The 18,937-nt window shown below is 48.5% G+C and overlaps 1 protein-coding gene across 4 annotated transcripts in view; it reads right to left on the reverse strand.

The window, feature by feature from the left end:
• PTPRS (protein tyrosine phosphatase receptor type S) overlaps window positions 1-18,937 on the reverse strand; it is a 156,846-nt gene that overhangs the window by 53,857 nt on the left and 84,052 nt on the right. For 3 of the 4 annotated variants that reach the window (XM_069877974.1, XM_069877973.1, XM_069877972.1), the window contains exons 5-6: window positions 14,915-15,103; window positions 5,369-5,479 (exon numbers count right to left, since the gene is read on the reverse strand). In XM_069877974.1, coding sequence (XP_069734075.1) covers window positions 5,369-5,479; window positions 14,915-15,103 — 300 coding nt within the window. Of the gene's footprint in view, window positions 1-3,046; window positions 3,059-5,368; window positions 5,480-14,914; window positions 15,104-18,937 lie in introns of all 4 variants that reach the window. The other variant, XM_069877970.1, reaches the window with a different exon arrangement.

Raw genomic sequence — 18,937 nt, forward strand, 5'->3', positions numbered from 1 at the left:
TTCAAAGTTAAGAGAAAAGCTACAAACGGCTGTGTTCCAAGGGGCCAAACCAGCTGTGGCCACAGGTCCTGGTCAACCTGCCCTCTCCGGGGTAAAGCCCAGACCCTGCACTTGCTGACTCACTGATGCTTAAGAGAAGAAAACCATCAGGTCCGAGTGACCCCACCTGGTTTTATCTACTGAAGCAAAACATGCATCTCAGCCCTTGTGGGTGAGATTCAGAGCCTCTTAAAAAGGCCAAAAATCCTTCTCTGACAGCCAGTGGGCATCAAGCACTGACATTCATGTTCTGATGAGCTACAAGAACCGCCAGGCTCTGCCCACAGCAGGTCCTGCTGCCGCGCCGGGAGAGGCAGACACCACCGACACACACCTCAATCTGCAGGACCTCGGATACGTCCTCTCCCACAATCACTATGGGTCACAATTCTGATAGGGATGCAAAGAAGCATCCAACAAGGCTTTTGAAAGCCAGGTGACTTGCATAGTTCCCATAAAAATCAGCATCCCCCATCTTGAGGTGTGCCAACTTGCCTGCTAGAACTGCCTCTTTCTTTTCACCGACTACAGCTGGATCAGACTGGAACCCTTCATCCAGGCTAGGCTGGCGGAGGAATTCATCTCACCTACTTCTGATTTGCTTTTGTGGGTCTCCATAAAGATGCTCCTGCATTTTGACTGTGGAAATTCCCTGTCAGCAGCCTCGCTGTTATGTTGGACCACGGCATGATCTCATCCGTAATAATACGCAAACCCTTGACCAATAATTTCAAGACCATGCCCACAGCTTTTAGCAAACCACATGAGCTCTTTTAGACAGGTATCAAGTCTCTGTTTCCTCGCCCAGTGTTGTTCCAGCATATCGTGGCTACATCCAATTTAGCTTTAGTTTATTATTGTTGAAATTATTATTATTTTTATTGGCTCTTAAAGAAGAGTTTAATCTTAAAACCTTCTCAGATCACAAGAGATTCTAGCAGCAGCAGTGCGGTTTGGACATGTTAGAAATACTTTATAAAAGATAAAATAAACAAATAAAAAAATGGAGTATAAATCCCTTTTTAATCGCATCTAAATTCTGAAACTCAAACTCCTATTCATGAAGGAAAACCTTGTAATTAGTAACGATTATCACCTTTTAGTCCTAGGCAGGAGGGAGGTGGGATGGGAGCACCTCATTTCAAATACTATTCCTTCACTTTTGCTCTTTTTAAATAGAACAAGCCTTTTCTTTTTCTTTTCTTTAAATAGAAAGATTGGGGCTGGGGGGGATGGCTTTTGGCTGTTGTTGTCATCAAAGCTAGAAGAGCCACAGCTGGCCACTTCAGAAAGATATTATCAACAGAGCAGCATTTCGGAGTGGTACCCTCGCACCTAAGGGGAGAGGGGAGAGACTTGAAAGGGAAGGGGATACCAGCACTGAGGGTCCGAGCACTGAAATCTCAGCATTTTAAGAAAAAGAGAAAGACAGACAGAGAGAAAGAGAGAGATAGAGAAAGAGAGAGACAGATACTGTGTCAATACTGCACTGGATTTCTCAAAAAATCACACAGCTTTAATACCTGTGCCCTAGGAAAGCCACTCCTTTGGCAGAGATCGAGTAGTGAGGGCTGATGGGCAGCGGGAAGGGCAGAAACAGGGGCAGGAAGGGCATTCGGTTCTGGGAAGGACAAAGCACCAAGCACCAACGGTACAACTCACACTGCAAACCCCACCTGCGCACTAGCCCATGTGGCTCACCCGCTCCGGGCGCACATGGGAGGCAACAGAAGCTTAATGGGGATAAACAGGGAGATGAGAAGAGGGAAAAGAGGCATTTTCAGCTGGAATGTAAATTGTCAGATTTCTTGTGGCTGTTTACAATGGAGATGCAGCTGCCAGATGTGTCCCAGCAGCCTCTTTTGTGTCTACCACTGCTGCACTCTCTTTTCAGGCTCCTTTAGAAAGGAGGACTCTGCCTTCGCCGGGCCTGGCTGGTTTCCAAGGTGAAATGGTTAAATGCCAGGGAAGAAAGGGGGCAAATGGGGAGAGGCAGAGCTGTGAGCCTCCGACACCGCAAGGATGAGGCATCGTCCCCTTCCAAGGGAATCCACCAGGTCTCACCGAGGCGTTTCCTGGCCACGGGGCTCTCCACGCACACGCGGGTGCGAAAGGAAAGGCAACTGCCTGGGAGCTTTCTGTGCCTTAGCGGTGTCTCCGGTGTTACCGGAGGGCAAGGACCTCCAGGGAGCGAGGGCTGCATCGCCGGGAAAGCCCTTCGGAGCAGGGATCAGGGATTTTCATTGTGGGTAGGATGTGGAACAAGAGCCACACCTCCAAGAAATCTGTGAGTAATATCATGACCCAGGGTCTGTTTTAAGTCTCAGAATGACACCCTGGCTTCTTACCATCTTTTCCGCTTCCCAGATCCCTCCCTCCCCCCAGAACAAAGGCTTGTCCCAAACAGCAGGGCTTCCATGGACAGGCGTTAGAGCTGTGTGACTCCTTTCCTCCTGGAGGGATTGAGGAGTTCAGTTACCACCGGGTGGGCAGGAACACTGGCTTCTCACAATGCGTTTGGAATAAACTACAGCACAGCATAACCAATCGAAACAGAAACGGGAAATCAAGAGAAAGCAAAAAACCCAACAGAACCGAAAATTTAGAAAATAAGAGTAAATCCACTTCAAATCAACCAGAATCGTAAATAAAACTGTACATATTTATATATAGAAAAAAATAACTGATAATTAATTTAAAAAGTGGCATGCAAGAAGATTGTTACATTCTCCTATCATGCATCAGGCCCAATGTCCAAACGGCAAGGTAACCATGACGACAAAAAGTGCAAGAACTCAGCAACATTACCAAAGGATGCATAGAGAGGCCCACAATGCAACTCAACTCATCTCCGCGAGACCCGGGAACGGGCGGGTCTCGCTCATCTTTAAGATTTCTTGCTTTTTCTCTTTTTTTTTTTTTTTAATTTTTCTTTTTAATTTTTTTTTTCTCTTAAGAATGTAAAAATGTGGGTAAAGAAAGTAAAAAAGAAAAAAACCACACCAACCTTCTCGTAGCTCTGAGGGATGTTAAGGGGGTTTGATGCGGAACACAATGACATGAGGAGAAGAGAAAAATAGGGGAAACACAGAGAGAGTAAAAAAAGGCCTTCTCAAGGCTGTCAGCTGCAAATTGATTGTTTTTTTTTTTTTTTCTCTTAACCAAAATGAAAAGAAAGGAAAAAAAATGAAGATAGTAACGACCCTCCTTCCTGTCTTCCTGACCTTCCCCCTCCCATCCAGCGAGGCACCTTTATTCACCAAGAGCCAGGCTCTGTCCGGTCAGACCGTGAGCAATCCTAGCCCGCTCTCATCTCCGGGAGCCCCTCTGCTCTTCCAAGAATGAGAAGCGGGATCCGTGCCCGGCCGAGGAGACCCGGCACCAGGGGATCCCGAGCGGGAGGCCCGCGCCCCCAGCCCGCGCTCCCACCAGCCCCGCACCCAGCCCTGCTCGCACTGACTCCACCACGGGACTGAATAAGGAAAAAGAAAACATTAGAAGAAGAAAAGGAAAGCAAACCGAAACCAAAACATTTCCTTGCAGTGTTAAAACTTACAACTCCTATCCCAGGTGTTCTTAGAGACAAGCATGTTATGGAGAACAAGTCAAGCGGAAACACAAGAGTGTTCAGGACTCTCTTAAAACAAAAAAACGGGAAGAAAAATGTGCATGAACGTCCCCTCCCACCAAAGCGAATCCACTTCAGAAAGTTGTTACCTTTCCACGATATCAACAGACAAGAAACAAGGGATTAAAACAGCATGAAAACACCCAAAGCACAGGCCGAGCTGGCTCACACGGCGTTTCTGCGCGCTCTCGGCCAGCGTGGGCTCTGATTTCCCCGCAGGCCCCGGGGACACATGGAATGATGGGGACACAAAGAGGACTATCCAGGATCGACCTGGAGCCGTCGATCCAGGGGTGGAGACAAGCAACCCCAAGTTACAGCTTGGTCTCCTGGGTCGTTTCCGAGTGGCCAGAAAGGTAGAGAAAATTTAGAAATAAAAAAATAATGAAAAATCCTCATAATTTTTCCTGGATTTTGTGGGTTTTGTTTGGTTTTTAAAAAAAAAGAACCCCAAACATTCCAGCTAAGCTGTTTGTGAAGGATTCGGCCCTGACTTAGGATCAGATCCAGATTTATGTTCCCAAAAGAAGAATTGCAGGGCCCAGGCAACAGGGCAAATTTCAAACGCAATTTTCCAGCTGGCCACAAAAGGCTATTTAAAAATTTAGCTTGGAAACATTCAATTATTAAAAGCCTTCTCTCCATGTGCATGTGATTCAGTGAGCGTGAGACACGAGAGAGAGAGAAAGAGAGAGAGAAAGGAGTGCACACAGGAGCATGGCTCTGCATTCGAGTGCAGAGGTAATGTGAGTGTAGGAGGGAGGCGCTTCCTCTGCCAATGGGATGGAAATGGGAACATTTTGCTGGGATGTAACTTTTCGGCTTTCCTCCCGATAGCATTTTTCTTTTTTTTTAGAAAAGTGAGAAGGACCAGCCTTGCTCTCTCATTACCAAAAGGGTTTTGCTGTGGAAAGACATTAAACTAACGCTACACAAAATATCACAGGTGAGAGAGATCAAAAACTGGTAACAAAGAAAGCAGAGGCCATTGCCCCGCTGCGAGCGAGAACATCGAGGGGGCATCAAGCGGAAGCCGAGCCCCTGTCATCTGTTCCCCATGCTACATGGGAGAAGGGATCTGCAACTGCCTGGGCGATGTCTGCAGCTCCTCTCAGCTCTGAGTCTGTGCCCATGGCGAGTGTTTGTGCCCAAGGATCCAGTGACAAATTACTGCTGGTAAAAGGAAAACCAGCTGGGACACGGCTGAGAAGTGTGAGTGCATCCTCCTGTTGCAATCTGGTAGGGTGCAGGGGCCAGAGAGCTCAGTGGAGGGGGCTGAGAGGGTCCTTCCCTCCTCTCACAGCCACACCAGCAGAACTGAAACCTTCCCACTTGCGCAGAGCAAGGACTTTTTGGGAGAGAAGGGGATGATGGGCCCTTGGCAGCCAAAGCTGTTCGTTCCCGGCTGGCCCTGCAGGCTCACGCTGGCTGATTCCTGGGGACACTATTTTAGGGTCACACTTGACTTCACTGTGGTGACACCGCCACGTGCTGCTCCTGGGCGCTCTGGCACGGTAGCTGGAGCCACTGGCAGCAGAGAGGAGATCAGGGAGCACCCTACACGCTCAGGGGTGCTCTGCTAGGATCCAACCGCTCAACGGCAGCGCCTCGGGGACCAGGCTGAGCCAAACTGCTGGGGGACGCAGGAAGGCTGTGGGGAAGGAGTTGTTTGCTGGTGCTGTGAGCCGACGCGCTCCCTACCTCTCACGTAAAGGTTAGCAGGGGAGGAGTAGCGCACTCCGGCGCTGTTGCTGGCGACGCATTCGTACTTCCCCTGGTCAGTCTCCTCGCTGCTCTCGATCTGCAGGCCACCTGGGAGGAGAGAAGAAGATCGCAGCAAAGACACGATCATCACCGGTTTGTTTTGTTTTTTAAGAGAAGGCAATAGTGTCTGTGTTTTGCCTTTTCCTCCCCTTGGGGTAATACAGACTGAGACTCCCTGGGAGTCTTGGGGACGTTACAGCTGGACACACACCCAAGAGGAGAAGAACACTTAATACCCCTCTGTACAAGTGTCACTCTCTGCACTGAAACAATCAGCAAAAGCATCAACTTTTGTGGTTTCTGCAATGCAGGCATTCTGCACCAGAACTCATGAAATCCACGCCAATAATCCACACTGCTGCGATCCCCAGGAATCCATCAGAAGGCAGTTGACTTTCCCTTGCTCGATTTGAAGCAGCGACCGTAAAAGTGAAATGCTTTGTCACCCACCGCCCAGGATCCCTGGGGTATTTTTATCACCGCTGCCTTTGTTTGGTGCCTAAATACCTGATTCACAGGAAGCCTAAGGGAGATAAGAGTCGGTGTGAAAAGCGCCTTACTGAGCCTGAATATTCCCAAGGGAAACCCCTGTCAATACTGCATTGGAACTTTAAAATTGCCTGTGTGGTTTACACCGACTGGGCCAAAAGGATTAAGGTTTTTCTTAAAGCTGTCCATTATTGCAGCCTACCAGGACGTACCCAGAGCCCACACCGAACACTCCAGTCTGCAAACATGCAGAGATGTAGCGTGTGACTATAGGGAAGGAAATTGCCTCATTTACCTCAGAAGGCTTCATCCCTGCGAAACTCCAGTTAAAATACATGCTACATAAATAATTCAACAGGCTGTCACATGTTTTATGTATCAGGAGTACATGATTATATTACAGATATGGACAGAGCTCACGTGGTAGGACTCTTAACTCTCGTCTCTGGGAAGAACTTAAATGGGGAAACCAAACAATTCCAGCTCAGCGTAATATTATTGACAAAGCTTAAGTGAGAAAAGTGCAAACGATATCAGTGGTGCTTGTAGATACGGCCTCTTCGGGAAGGAAAAAAATCAATGTGTTCACACGAGGACGACATGGAGCTCGTGTTCCTTGGTGTGTGCACGGGTGAGAAAGGACGCGGCGCGGGGAGATGTGAGGCTGTGAGAGTATTTATGGCAGGGATGGGGTGTGATAGTGTGACTCCTGCCAGCATCCACGGTGTCTGGTAGCTCCCAAAGGCAGAACAGATAGAATTAAAAAACAAAATACCCCCTCCCCAAGCCACTAAACCAAACTAAAACCATTTTGGAAGAGTCTGTGAGTATTTCAGCGTAACAGGAGTTAGAAACTAAACAGACTGAAGCCTCACACTGAAACACCAGCTGAGCGTGTTTCATTCTGAATCACAGCTTGAGCACGCCCTGTCATCCGAAAGCTCCACTTTGAGGGAGAGCTGTCTGTGAATCTTCCTAGAAATTTCTGTCACTTTGGACAAATCAGTGGCTTGCTTCCACCGGTTCCATACAAATCTTTTGTGCAGCTCATGAGCATCACTTGTCTGAGCGTACGCAAGGGAAGACGAAGCCACACAGCAGGGCAGGAGCAGAACCAGGAGCTTCGCTAGGGAACACGGACTCACCCCTTTCATCTCGCCCACCGCAGCTTCGCTGGTGAGCGCAGTGGTGGAAATTGTGCTGTAACGGGGGTCAGTGAGTTTTCAGCACTTGTCAGGAGCCGCTGGAGATGATGTATGAGAAAGTAAATCTCACCTACAGCACCTCCTGAGGCTTTTACCAGCAGAAAATGATGGACTTTTAAATTTGCCAGTGTAGATAAAATCAAAGCAAGGTCTTCCAAGGGGTGCACATCCAAGTCCTGCTGACTTTCAGTGGAAGCTGAGGTCTAATATTATTTTGGGTCCAGTAAAGAGACAGTGCAGAAGTTTCTTACCACAGGTACCTTTCCCAGAAAAACCTAAGGGTAGGAGTGGGGGTAGGAAGGGGAAAGGAGGCTCTGAGGGCAAACCCATGAGTACACTGAGATGGTAAGTGCTGAAGAACTGGTGGAGGGAAGGACTGGAAAGCTTTCCCCACCACTGACGGCTTGGGAGCATTTTGCACCAATCAAAAGAAGATCCTAAGTGTTTACTAAGCTTTGATAGCATTTAATGCTCGAGATAAACTTCAGTCCTTCACAGTCCTGGAGAGATTAGCTCTTAAAACTCTGCCATAAATCTAAGGCAGCACAGCCTGAGACGTTATTAGAGGAACAGTCTCAGTATTATTGAGTGCACCCAGCAAACAAACCAGGCCAGTATAACCATATATAAAATAAAGACAGGTATAAAAAAGAAATATCCAGAGGTGAAGCAGGACAAGAAAACATAACAACAACAACAACAACAACAAGAATCTATATTGAGCACAGGTCAATGGAACAGGAACTGAGTGGAGAGAAGTGTTTGGAGAGTGGGTGAGTGAGTGAGCTGGGGTGTCTTACCTCGGATCGGTGTACCTTCTGCAAAGGAAACAAAGACAATCAGTGAAAAGAAACCCCAAACACCTGGACTGCCCGTGGGAAAAGGACCTGAGTCAAGGAAGACAGTTCCCAGCAGGAAACTTCTTGCTCTGTCTCATCTTGAATTGTAAGGACAGACTGAAGAAGGTTTGGGGTGTTCAGGGTGGGGACGCCCTTTTCAAAGCCATCCAATTTCTCTGGCTGTTTACAGAGCCGCCGTAGCACCTGGCAGGAAAAGCCTTTAGACTTGCTCCATTCTGTTGCTAGGAATGCAAAGGAAGTCCTCAAGCTCTCAGATAGCTTTGCTGTTTGCTACTTGCAGAACACAGGATGAACCTGTATTTATCCTCATCACTCTTGGGGGAAAAGGGTTGGCGTTATGGAAAAGGGACAGCCGGGCACCCTGCATCACATGAAGAGCTGCAGGTCTGATCCAACCTTTGCTAGCAAATTCCCAGTTCCAAACTTAAGTTATTGGCACAGATGAGTGAGGAATTGAACGCACATCCTTCTCAGGACTTTCCATTACCCTTCAGCAGCTCTACACAGAGATGGAGCCAGGTGCTTGGCACTAAAGACAGTTGGGCTACTGTGCCAGGGAAAGGGCTACCTCATGGAATGCTCTGGCTCTCTGGAGAGGGGAGTCCTGCTGCACTTGCCTGTTGACTGCATCTCCCTAGGGCTATTTATATTCAAACCCGCTCCAGTGGTCTCTACATGCCTAACTAAAGCCTCCTGCTGAGGCCGGGCTCCCAGGGGAGAGGAGGGGACAGTGTGGCCGGTGAGCCAGGCCATAGTCAGCGGCCAAATCGCTGTCTCCTCGTCTAACCTCCTGAGGCTGCAACCATCTTCCTTTGAAAACACGGCAGGTCCTTTTGCTCACAGCGGCATTCAAACAGCTTATCAAAGAAGGGGTTGTGGTCGGTTGGTTTTTACCCCAATCCTGAGAACAGGGCAGACTCCGCAGTTGCCTCTGACTAGGGAGAAACGCAAGAGCTTCTCTGCAACGGCAACGATGCTGCCGTTCCGCAGCACCTCCCAGCCAGGGCTTGCACAGCACATTGTGTGATAAAATACCAGCCTTGCACTCTCTCCTCTCCCCCAGGGAGGTACAGCAGTGTTATTCCCCCCACTTTACAGACAGGGAAACTGAGGTAGAGGTGAAGCAACTCGCCCGGGGTCACGAAGGGAAACCTGTGGCAGAGGCAGGAACGGGAGCCAAAGCCTCCCGTGTGCCAATCGTCTGCTCTAACCATCAGGATATCCCTTCCCTCCTTATCCTTCAGCCCCGCTCAATCCTCTTGTGCTGCGGTTCAATCCTCCATTTTCAGGATAGAAGGTAAAAATACAGAGATAGTGACTACAGTTCATCTTTATTTTTCAGAGGAGATGAGGGAAGAGAGGTATTATAGTGTTAGGATATTAGATTCTAGTTATAGTCAGCTTCTAGTTAAGAGGTTAGGTTATTTGCTAGAGAAAAGTTAGCATCTAGTTAGGGTTAGGAACTAGTTAAGGTTAATGAAGCAGGCCGGTTAGCTATCAGGACACAGGTTGGAGAGAGAGCGCTTGAAAGAGAAAGAGGTGGGGGACCGTGTACTTGGGCAGATCTCCACACAGGAGATGGCGGGGAGGTTTCAAAAAGCAAGCGAGAGAGAGACTAAGCAGCGAAGGGTTGTAGTTCAGTTCAGTGGAAATAAAAACAGCCTCCGATACATCCTTCTGTCTCAAAACTGGAGCGAAAATCTGCCATCTGTGGCACAAATCTGGAACAAGGCTAATGGGAAGAGGGCAGAGGAGACGAAGAGACCCCAACGTCCCCCACTGCTGTAAAGCTTCCTTGGTCTTGGCTAAGCCTGGCAATTGCCTGCAGAAGTTCCCTCTAATTGACAGGAGAAACACCGTGGAAGTTAGAGCTATGGAAGCACAGATACAACAGCAGCTGCTACCTTCTTGTGTCATCGTAGGTCAGTTATTCTCTGTTCCCTCTAAGCATCAGCATTGCCCCTGGAAATAGGCTCTTGGGGAACAGACTGTCTGGGAGACAGCGCTCCAGGAGAGCCAAGTATGCCAGGCAATGCCACCACGGTCCTTCCAGTTCTAACTGGCCTGGGACATAGGGGTGAGGAGCAAACCTTTTTGCAAGATGCCCCACACCAAGGGTGGACCGACAGAATTTGAATCAAAACGAGATCACGTCACTTCCTAGGAAAGAAGAGCAGTTTGAATGGAGCAGCGACACAGATGGCAGATTTTCACTATTGGAGTTTCACATCTAACCAGCTTCATACTCAATAGAGGGGAAGTAGGATGATGCTAGAAGAGGATCTGAAATACATTAATTGTTTCAAACAACTCTGACAGGTCACATAAGGTTTGATAAGGGTCCATGGTGGTGGCTGGGAGGCACCTGCATTCGAGAGCTGCCTTGCCTGGTGTTCAAACACTACAGAAGTGAACACACGAGGCTCATCACTGCCCAGGGCAGAACAGGGGAACCAGCTCTGGAGGAAAACTGAAGGAAGAACTCACACAGGATGCTGGCTTTCCAAGTGAAAAGCTCTTTTGGAGATGCCACGTGCAAACTACTCACATTGCCTTCCACAGCCTCCCAGGACCTGGAAATCTGCCTGTCGAGGGCAGATTTTGAGGCTGCGTGAGCCCAGATGGCCAGCCCAGTGTTTAGCAGCTGAACGGACTGGATTATAACGGACTAGGACGGTTCCAGGCAGAACGCCACGTGCAGGTGTCCCCCTCTGCCACAGAGGATGGGATCTGCTCTGCCACCATCTCTTCCTCTGACTTCCCACACCAAGCTGCCTACGGATTCTCCAAACCTTGAAAACAAGGAGAGGAGGAAAGTCACCATTGCCATGGTAATGACAGAAAACCCATCCCCACCTTCTGTCAGGCCACGCGTGAGAACACGTGTGCTGTGCTCCTCTCCCCAGGGCTGGAGGGAGCTTTCTATTCTAAACAAGCAGGCAATCGTCAGGGGTCTTCTGCAATTTCGAAATGCCAGATCCTGGCTGACAGCTGCGATTGCTGCTTCTCAAATAAAAGGGGACTTGGTGCACGGAGGAAATGGGACATGGGCCGTGCAGACGGGCTCCTGCGTTCACCAGGGGCAGAGATGATCAGAGGAGGGTGCTTTTCCTTTGCTCGACTGTTGCCCATAGCCGATGACCTGCGATTTACAGCTCCAATTTGAAAATGCCACACCTCCACCTCTCCCTTCTGGAAATGCCAATAACCCCGTTAGATGTGAAACTCCAAGGCCTCCTGCAGGTGTGAACACAATTATCACCGTTCCGGGGCACAAGCTATTGTCTAGTTGGGGAATTCCAGGACAACTGTTGCTAAGTTACAAAAAAAAAAATCTATCCAATGTTAGAAGGTTCACATTTAGCTGTTATCTCTTTATACAGACATATTAATTAGGATGGTTATTACTCTTTTTGTAGCCTGCAATACCCCTGCAGAAACTGATTAAGAGGGCAGAATATCCCTACTGAAGGAGTTAGTAGAAGAAATGCAGAGCATGCCTCTCGAGAAGCTGTTACAGAGGAATTAGTTTAAAGGGCAAGGGTTACAAATCTGGGTATTAGCAGGTTTGGGGTTTTTTGGTTTGATTTTTTTTTTAATTGAACAAACTTACCAAAGGTCTCTGAGTGTTAAAAAAGGTGAAAAAAAAGAAAAAAAAAAGGAAAAATAATTTTGTTATAGCCAGTTATTGAGAAAACAGAAGACAACAACAAGACACAAAAGGTTTCAGTGTTTCTGTGACTCAGGGAGGTGGCTGCAGGTGCCTCCCACTATCCCCCCTTGGTGCCCCGGCTCAGCAGAGGATGCCAGCCTCCACTTTCCATGTCCTGAGGCTGCTTGCATCGGGGTTAAGCAGAAACATCCGTTTCTCTTCCACCAACAAGACCACTTAAACACCTGGGCTACTTGGGTCCCTAAGGCTGAGATGTTCACATTACACCTAAGGGATGCAGGAATCCAGACACAAGTTCTTCCCATTCTCTTTTGATTGACAATTCAGCTTTTCATTGTCAAATCCCCAAGCATTCACCAATTTCCAGTGACTTGGAAAGTTTACCTGGAGATGAAAAGGGGAAGAAGAAATACTGGCTAGAGAGGAGTCAAGCTGGTTAATGGCATCACCTGCTTCTCAATTGTATTGAAGACCCATAACACAAATGGGTCCTGGGACGATGTGAACATAATGGCCGTGGTCTCAGAGGTCCATTTATTTTGCCAGCGAAACAGTTAGTTTTAATATGAATGAGAACCAAATCTAGACACGGCTACTCAATTTTGCAGAGCTCCGTGTATGACATTTCACTTGTACCTTTAATGAGCTAATTTGCATGATTGCCACTACCTCAGACATTGGTATAAACGCAGTTCTTAACCCCCTCCATGATAAAGCAGCACGGCTGCTATCCTGATGGCCTCATCTCCAGGACAGAGCCCACGTGCTATCCTGTCCTGTGGTCCCTCAGCCCGTCCCAGGCTCCAGTGAGGAACGACGCACAGACAAGTCTTCACAGGGCTTGGAGGGCTCATCAAACACCCCTTAGTTGGGTGTCATTGTTAATCCCCAAGAAGAAGAGCTGGAGTCACTGCTAACCTGTGGGTGAAAGACCCTGAAGCTCATTAGCAGTGTCCTGAAGCTTCCAGTGCCCTAACGCGTGCTAGCCCCACACTTCTGGCAGCAAAATTTGTTTTCTGGGAAGATTAATGTATTGAATCAAGTTCTGTCTTTAGCAGCACCCACAGCATCAGCGCTCAAACATGCATTGCCTTGCACATCACACTTGGGTCCCAAAGACACCATTGGATCTGCTCTGCCTTGGTCTTAAACTCCTTTCCACTGGCTCACAAAGAATCCTAGCACAGTACAGGGGACCCTAAAGCGAATATGTTTTGCATTTTCACAGGGCTTCGCACCGCAGAACATGCACGTTTTGAAAGGCCAAAGAAGTAGATGAAATAAGAGAACTCGGAAGTCCTGACTGTCCAGGAATCTGCACTCCCTTTCATACAAGCAACAGGTTTCTGCCCCTAAGCACAAAAGGGATGCTTCAGGGTTTCACCAGTTTGCTAATTCAAAGCAGCTGTAAATGCGATTAATTCTCAGCAGGTATCTTCTGATATATCAGAAAGGCCACGGGTTCACTCTGAGGTGAACCAATTTGCTGGAATAAACACGTGGCACTCGGGTGGCTTTAAGGAGAGCACCAGTTCAAACCCAGTTAAGGAACATAAAGGCATTCTAGCAAGATGATAAACGTCTTAAAAATCATCTGCCTGTGCATTACTCACACTTCAGATCACAGTCACAGAGCGTGATGTAATTCCAGTTTACCTCTCATTATTTATGCTGAGTGGTTTTTTTATTTGCATTTGCCTCAGCTGTTACGCTGGGAGGTCAATCTCATCTGTGCGCGGAATCCAACAACGCACTCAAACGCGACAAAGCGGTTTCAGTCGCTGCTTGTAAGGTTGCTGCACTGAATAACGACAGATTTCAGCAGGTGCATAAACACCGAACTGGGGATGCACTGAATCTTTTCCAGCGGTGCCCCACAGAACTGGAAGTATTTATATGGAATCTTTGCCCAACAGGACAAGAGAAAAACCAGGCGGTTCCGTTCTGTGATGTTCAGACCCAGTACTAGAGTCATCAGAACTCATTTCTTCATAGCTAGCAGAGCTCTGGGCACAAGCCATCAGCATGACTTGTAAAGTGTCTCTAACACGAACAGAGCAACCCCAGCTGCTTTGCTGAAGCCTTTGCTTTCCTGTTGCCTACAACAGTGCCATTCTTTTGCCAAAAAAGACTCTTGAAAATGCTCCCTCTCTCTTGGCCAAAGGAATGTTCTGAGTTAGCTGAGGTGACGTGTGTGCTTGCTAGGTCCAACCACATCCACATGTTCTCTTCCAGGCTGGGTCAAAGTAGCTGGGCCAAGCAGTATTGGAGAAGGATTATTTCTCAGGTTAGTTTTTGTCAAAATGTGAAACTTCCAAAGCCTGTTTCGTATTTTCATCTATCAGAAAACTATCAGTTGGGGTTTTGAAGTTGAGAAATGGAAGTGCCTCATCAGTAGTCTTAAAAATACATATATGCCTGTGCCCTCCTTGCACACACACACACACACAGATTGAACTGGCAGATTTTGCAAGTGTAAAAACAGCTCCTGGAACACCAATATTAAGAGATCTCACATTGACACACACACAAAACAACAAACATAAAACAAACAAAAAGAGACAGATGGACAAGCAGATGGAGAAAGGTGGAAAACTGACAAAAGCCATGGAGCTGGGGTACATCTGCTCACGGAGATCCACTCCATGGGCACTGCCACCGAGCATCGAGGGTCACTCCGGTAAGCTCACAACTGCTCTCAGCACTGACTGCAGGGACTTGATGCCCGTGAGATCCTGCAAGAGCTGTTCTTCAGCTTTGAGAGGTTCAGTTTACACCACCAGGACCATGGTTCGACAGGAAGAGGCTGCCTGAGCCGTGGACCCTATACCCAGGGCGTGCAGCCTAAAAAGCCACGGCTGCTGGAGTGGGTTCTCCTTCTTCCTTACACAGTGCTTTGTCTGAGGAGGAAACGCACAGTCCCCATCCAGTCCCCAGTCCCCCTGAGCCGCAAGAGCACTGTTCTCCAGTGAATTGGTGGTAGCGTCTCCTGGATAGAAACCAGCCTCCCTGCTGTGACTCCCCTTATGTCAGCAAGGCAGTTAGGGAAGGCCAGGACGATGGCCTGGAGAGGAAAGTACTCCAACCACTCCCTGAGTAAGAATGTGAGTCCTGAAACTGAAGAGAAGTCAATGCCCCTACCCACATCAGTGGGCCTGTGGCTATCAGCCCTCTCTTCTGCTTCAGAAACCTCTGAGCAGCCTCTTCATGGCCCTGTCTGGGTCTCAGCTCCTCCGTGCTCACACATACACCTTACCTGATCTCAGCTGTTTTATTCTCCCGTTGCTTGCGCTGGGGTCGACAGGCAGGAAATCTTTAAACCAAGTGATCTCTGGGTCTGGGTTCCCGCTGGCCGCGCAGAGCATCGTGGCTGTCCGTGTCCGCTCCACCACTTTCAGCTGGGGCCCCATATCGATGTTTGGGAAGCCGGGAGGCAGCTGGTCCTCTAGCAGTAGGGAACAAAGGAAGAGTGGTCAAACACTTCTGGGGACCGGGGAGCTGAAGGAGCTGCTCAGTGGAAGGCACTGAAGAAACCATCAGGCAGACTTGCTGCCCAGTCTCTGTTAAATGCAATTTAAACCACGGCTACAGCAAACGGCCCGTAGACAGTTTGTGAAAACAAATTATACAGTAAAATTTACCAGCTTGTCCATTTCTGTGACTATTCTAACGCCCCACAGCAAGATCCTAAATCTAAAGGCAATCCATTAAAACCCTCTGGGGCATGGCGATGGCTATTTCAGAGCCTCTCCAGGTCTCGTGCTGAACTCCTCTGCCAGGGCAGGGGCTTGCTCTGGTCTGTTTGTACTGAAGCTGTGCTCACACATAGCAGAGATCCCCTCAGCCACAGTCGAAAGGCACAGTTCATTGTTCCCCTTCGGACCCCACAGTACAACACAAACCACACAAGAGAAATAACCAAAGCGCCTACGTGAATAGGCCTGTCAAATCCACAGGGGAAACGAGAAGAGAGGCAAATACCACAAGAGGGGACACAATAACAACAGCAAGCCAAGCGCTGTCAGTCAGGCTGCGAGTCGAGATTTATGAATTCAGAGTCCTGCTGCCCTCGAAGAAGAGGACGTGGCACCAGCTCCTAGAAGGCAAACTCAAATGAGCTTCCTGCTTCCTCTCCATCTGGGCTTTGCCTTCGCTAATGAGGGCGAGGAGGGCAGCCCTAACTGATGCTGACTAATTTGTGATAACTAATACAAAACCCTAGTGCTTCCCCCCTAATCTCTGTCACGACCTCCTCACTCACGTGGAGCAGAGCTGTCTTATACTGGCCAATACAGCTTAGGAATGAGCTTTTCTCCCTTCCCCCTAGACAAAAACCTTGGGGGTGGGCAGCCTGGAAGGAGGACGAAGGCACCAGGTGGGACTTTGTTGGGATTCTCCATCATTTCAAACGAGGCGTGTTGAGGAATCGCAGCCTTGGGAATCATAGAATCATAGAATAACCAGGTTGGAAGAGACCCACCGGATCATCGAGTCCAACCATTCCTATCAAACACTAAACCATGTCCCTTAGCACCTCATCCACCCGTCCCTTAAACCCCTCCAGGGAAGGTGACCCAACCACCTCCCTGGGCAGCCTGTTCCAGTGCCCAGTGACCCTTTCTGTGAAGAATTTTTTCCTAATGTAATCTAGGGCACTGAACTGATCCCAAAAGCAGGTGAGGGGAACAGAAAGGAAGTAACATAAAGGTTTCTAAAAGGGTGGGATTTTTAATAAAGGAACATACATCACAATCAGCCCCTCATTGAAACCAATGGGAGCTCTCACAACGTCAGCAGAGATGGGCTGGAACCCCCCCGCCTTCATTGTGAAATATCCCTGCCAACTGCAAACACAACAAGAGCTCATTTCCCACTGCTGGCACATTTTGTATCAGAAGGAAAGGAGCCAAACTACGTACGGCTGAATCCAGAGACAATGGAATAAGAGAGGAACCCGGTGGCCTGGCTGTGGTGGGTGTCTCCTCCTGGAAGAGCAAAGCAGCATCGCCAGATCCCAGCACTGCTCTACATGAGCTCCAAAGACAGAATTTGGGGAAGCACTAGCCCACATTGCTGCGCCTCACACTCACCTTCTAGAAATCTATGAAATAATGAAGGCAGAGCTAAAGGTTTGTGCACTGCTCTGATACCCGAGGCCAAGAAACTCCTGTCTAATCGTCCTTATTAGCAATGCACAGTTACTGCAGAAGAAAAAGGTTTACATGCCTCAATTGTGTGTTTAAAAATACACAGTTTCCCACCTCTGACCACTGCTGAAGAGTATTAAAGCATCTATTGCAACTCACTGGAAAGTGAGATGTATTACCCACACCTCTCCCTTATCAGAGGAATCTCACCACAAAGAAAATGAACCATTTAATACCTGCTAAAGAAATCAGATCCCCTAGCAGGGACAAACTCACAGTTGTGTCAAGGCATAGTCGTTTCCGTGCACCTGACGCACCTCTAAACCAGGGCATCACATTCTAAACAGAAATACAAACACCTTTAACTAGGGGCTGAACCAGAGCAGGGGGTTCTCAGTTCACGGGGCTGTGCTGGGGCGTTGTAGGAGTCTCCGTGTGGTCTGCAGACCCCGAGCTCTGGATAAAGGGGCCCTGGGAACTGCTTTGCTTTTGCGCAGCTTTCAGCCAGGCTTTTAACATCCTCGCTCCCCCTTCTGCTGTTTAACCAGGCGGTGGGGTGTTGTTAAGGAGCCACAGCGCTGCTGCCGCATTGGCTGCAGATGACATCATTATTGATTACTGCTTTTATCCTGCTCTCTGGTGATGCTGCTCCACCTGACTCAACCTCATGCCCGTTCATTTCATGAGCCAATTAATCCACAGAGAGAACAGCCCCCCTGACTGGTGTGTGTGTGTGCGCACGTGTGTGTGTGCTGGGGGAGGCCTGGTACAACTATTATTACGGAGTGTTTCTAATTAAACAAAAATGTTAATCTCGCAGCACAATGTGCAGAATTCCTCTGAGTTTAATTAAAACAACTGCGATGAGAGGCGTGATCAGATTTGAGGATCAGATCAGTGGAGGAAGCATCTCAGAACATCACATATTGCGCTGATTCAAGTGCTCAGATTTACTTCCTGCCCGGAAAGTCAAACTGCCCTCAGCCCCGAACAACTGGATTCCCTCTAACAATGCAATTACAACCTATTTTCAATCCCCACAAGACAGGCACACGCATGCCCTGCCACTGTCTCCAACACTCTCCAAATTGCTAGCCCAAACCTGTCACCAAATCGAGAAGGAATGGTTTGCGTTGTGAATTCTCTCTCCAAAAGCAGCGCAGGCACTGCAAGAACAAAAGAACCAAGATGCAGGCTGACAACGCTTCAAGGGCACATCTGGGCAGCTGCCTGCTGCTGCTGAAAATCAAGCTCACTTACGCAGGCAAATGTTTTCATGTGTGGCACTTGCCATATTAACAGAGCATCCCAAACAGCTCATTCGTAGCTGCTGTTACATCAAATTGTTTAAGCCCCCCCGAGATGAAAAGCTGGTAAAATTACCTCAAGGCCACTGAACAAAATCAGGTGAGAAAGAATAGAGGGGGAGAGAGGCAGGGAGAGGAGAGCAGAGCGCTCCAGTGTTCATTTATAATGAATTGTACCAGAGGACGCGCTCCGTGCTGGGGGACACGCCTCGACCAACCTGGGCGCACGCCGGCTGAGACTGAAAAAGCAAAGGAGACACAGGCGCTCGTGGTCTCCTCGTCGCTCTAGAAGGTGGCAGCTCTGTTTAGATAATTAGCTGTGCTGGAAATGAGGATGATAAAGAAAGATAACGCGGGTGTTGCTGCTGCTGTTTCCCGCAGGGTGTGCACGGTTGTTTAATAATTTAGAGGAGAAGGAGGGTGTGAGCGAGCACTGACGCACTATGTACTGAAGGCAGAAAGCCACATTGAAGATGCTTTTGAAGTGAAGAGGAGGAGTAATTTTTCGCTCTTCTCTGGAGATGCGCAGCCCAGCTCACGGACGTTGGCTGCTCTCTAACCATCCTCACCAAGGGGAGAAGAGCCAGGAGCACGGAGATGAAGCGGCTTGAGTAACACTGGTTTTAAGCAGAATCAGGATCAAAATCCAGCACTCCTGAAACTTATTCCTGTTGTTTCCATTAAGCTGATGAACCCTCACAGCTGCCCCCTTCCCAACAGGAATCCTGGCATTATGTACCTTGTGAAACCACATCGAGTGTGTAGGTACCTGTGTCTCAGTTAACAGTTACTGCCCAGCTAAAGATGATTTCGACACATGGAGGA

This window comes from Phaenicophaeus curvirostris, chromosome 28, assembly GCF_032191515.1.
Source record: "Phaenicophaeus curvirostris isolate KB17595 chromosome 28, BPBGC_Pcur_1.0, whole genome shotgun sequence".
NCBI classification, from domain to species: domain Eukaryota; kingdom Metazoa; phylum Chordata; class Aves; order Cuculiformes; family Cuculidae; genus Phaenicophaeus; species Phaenicophaeus curvirostris.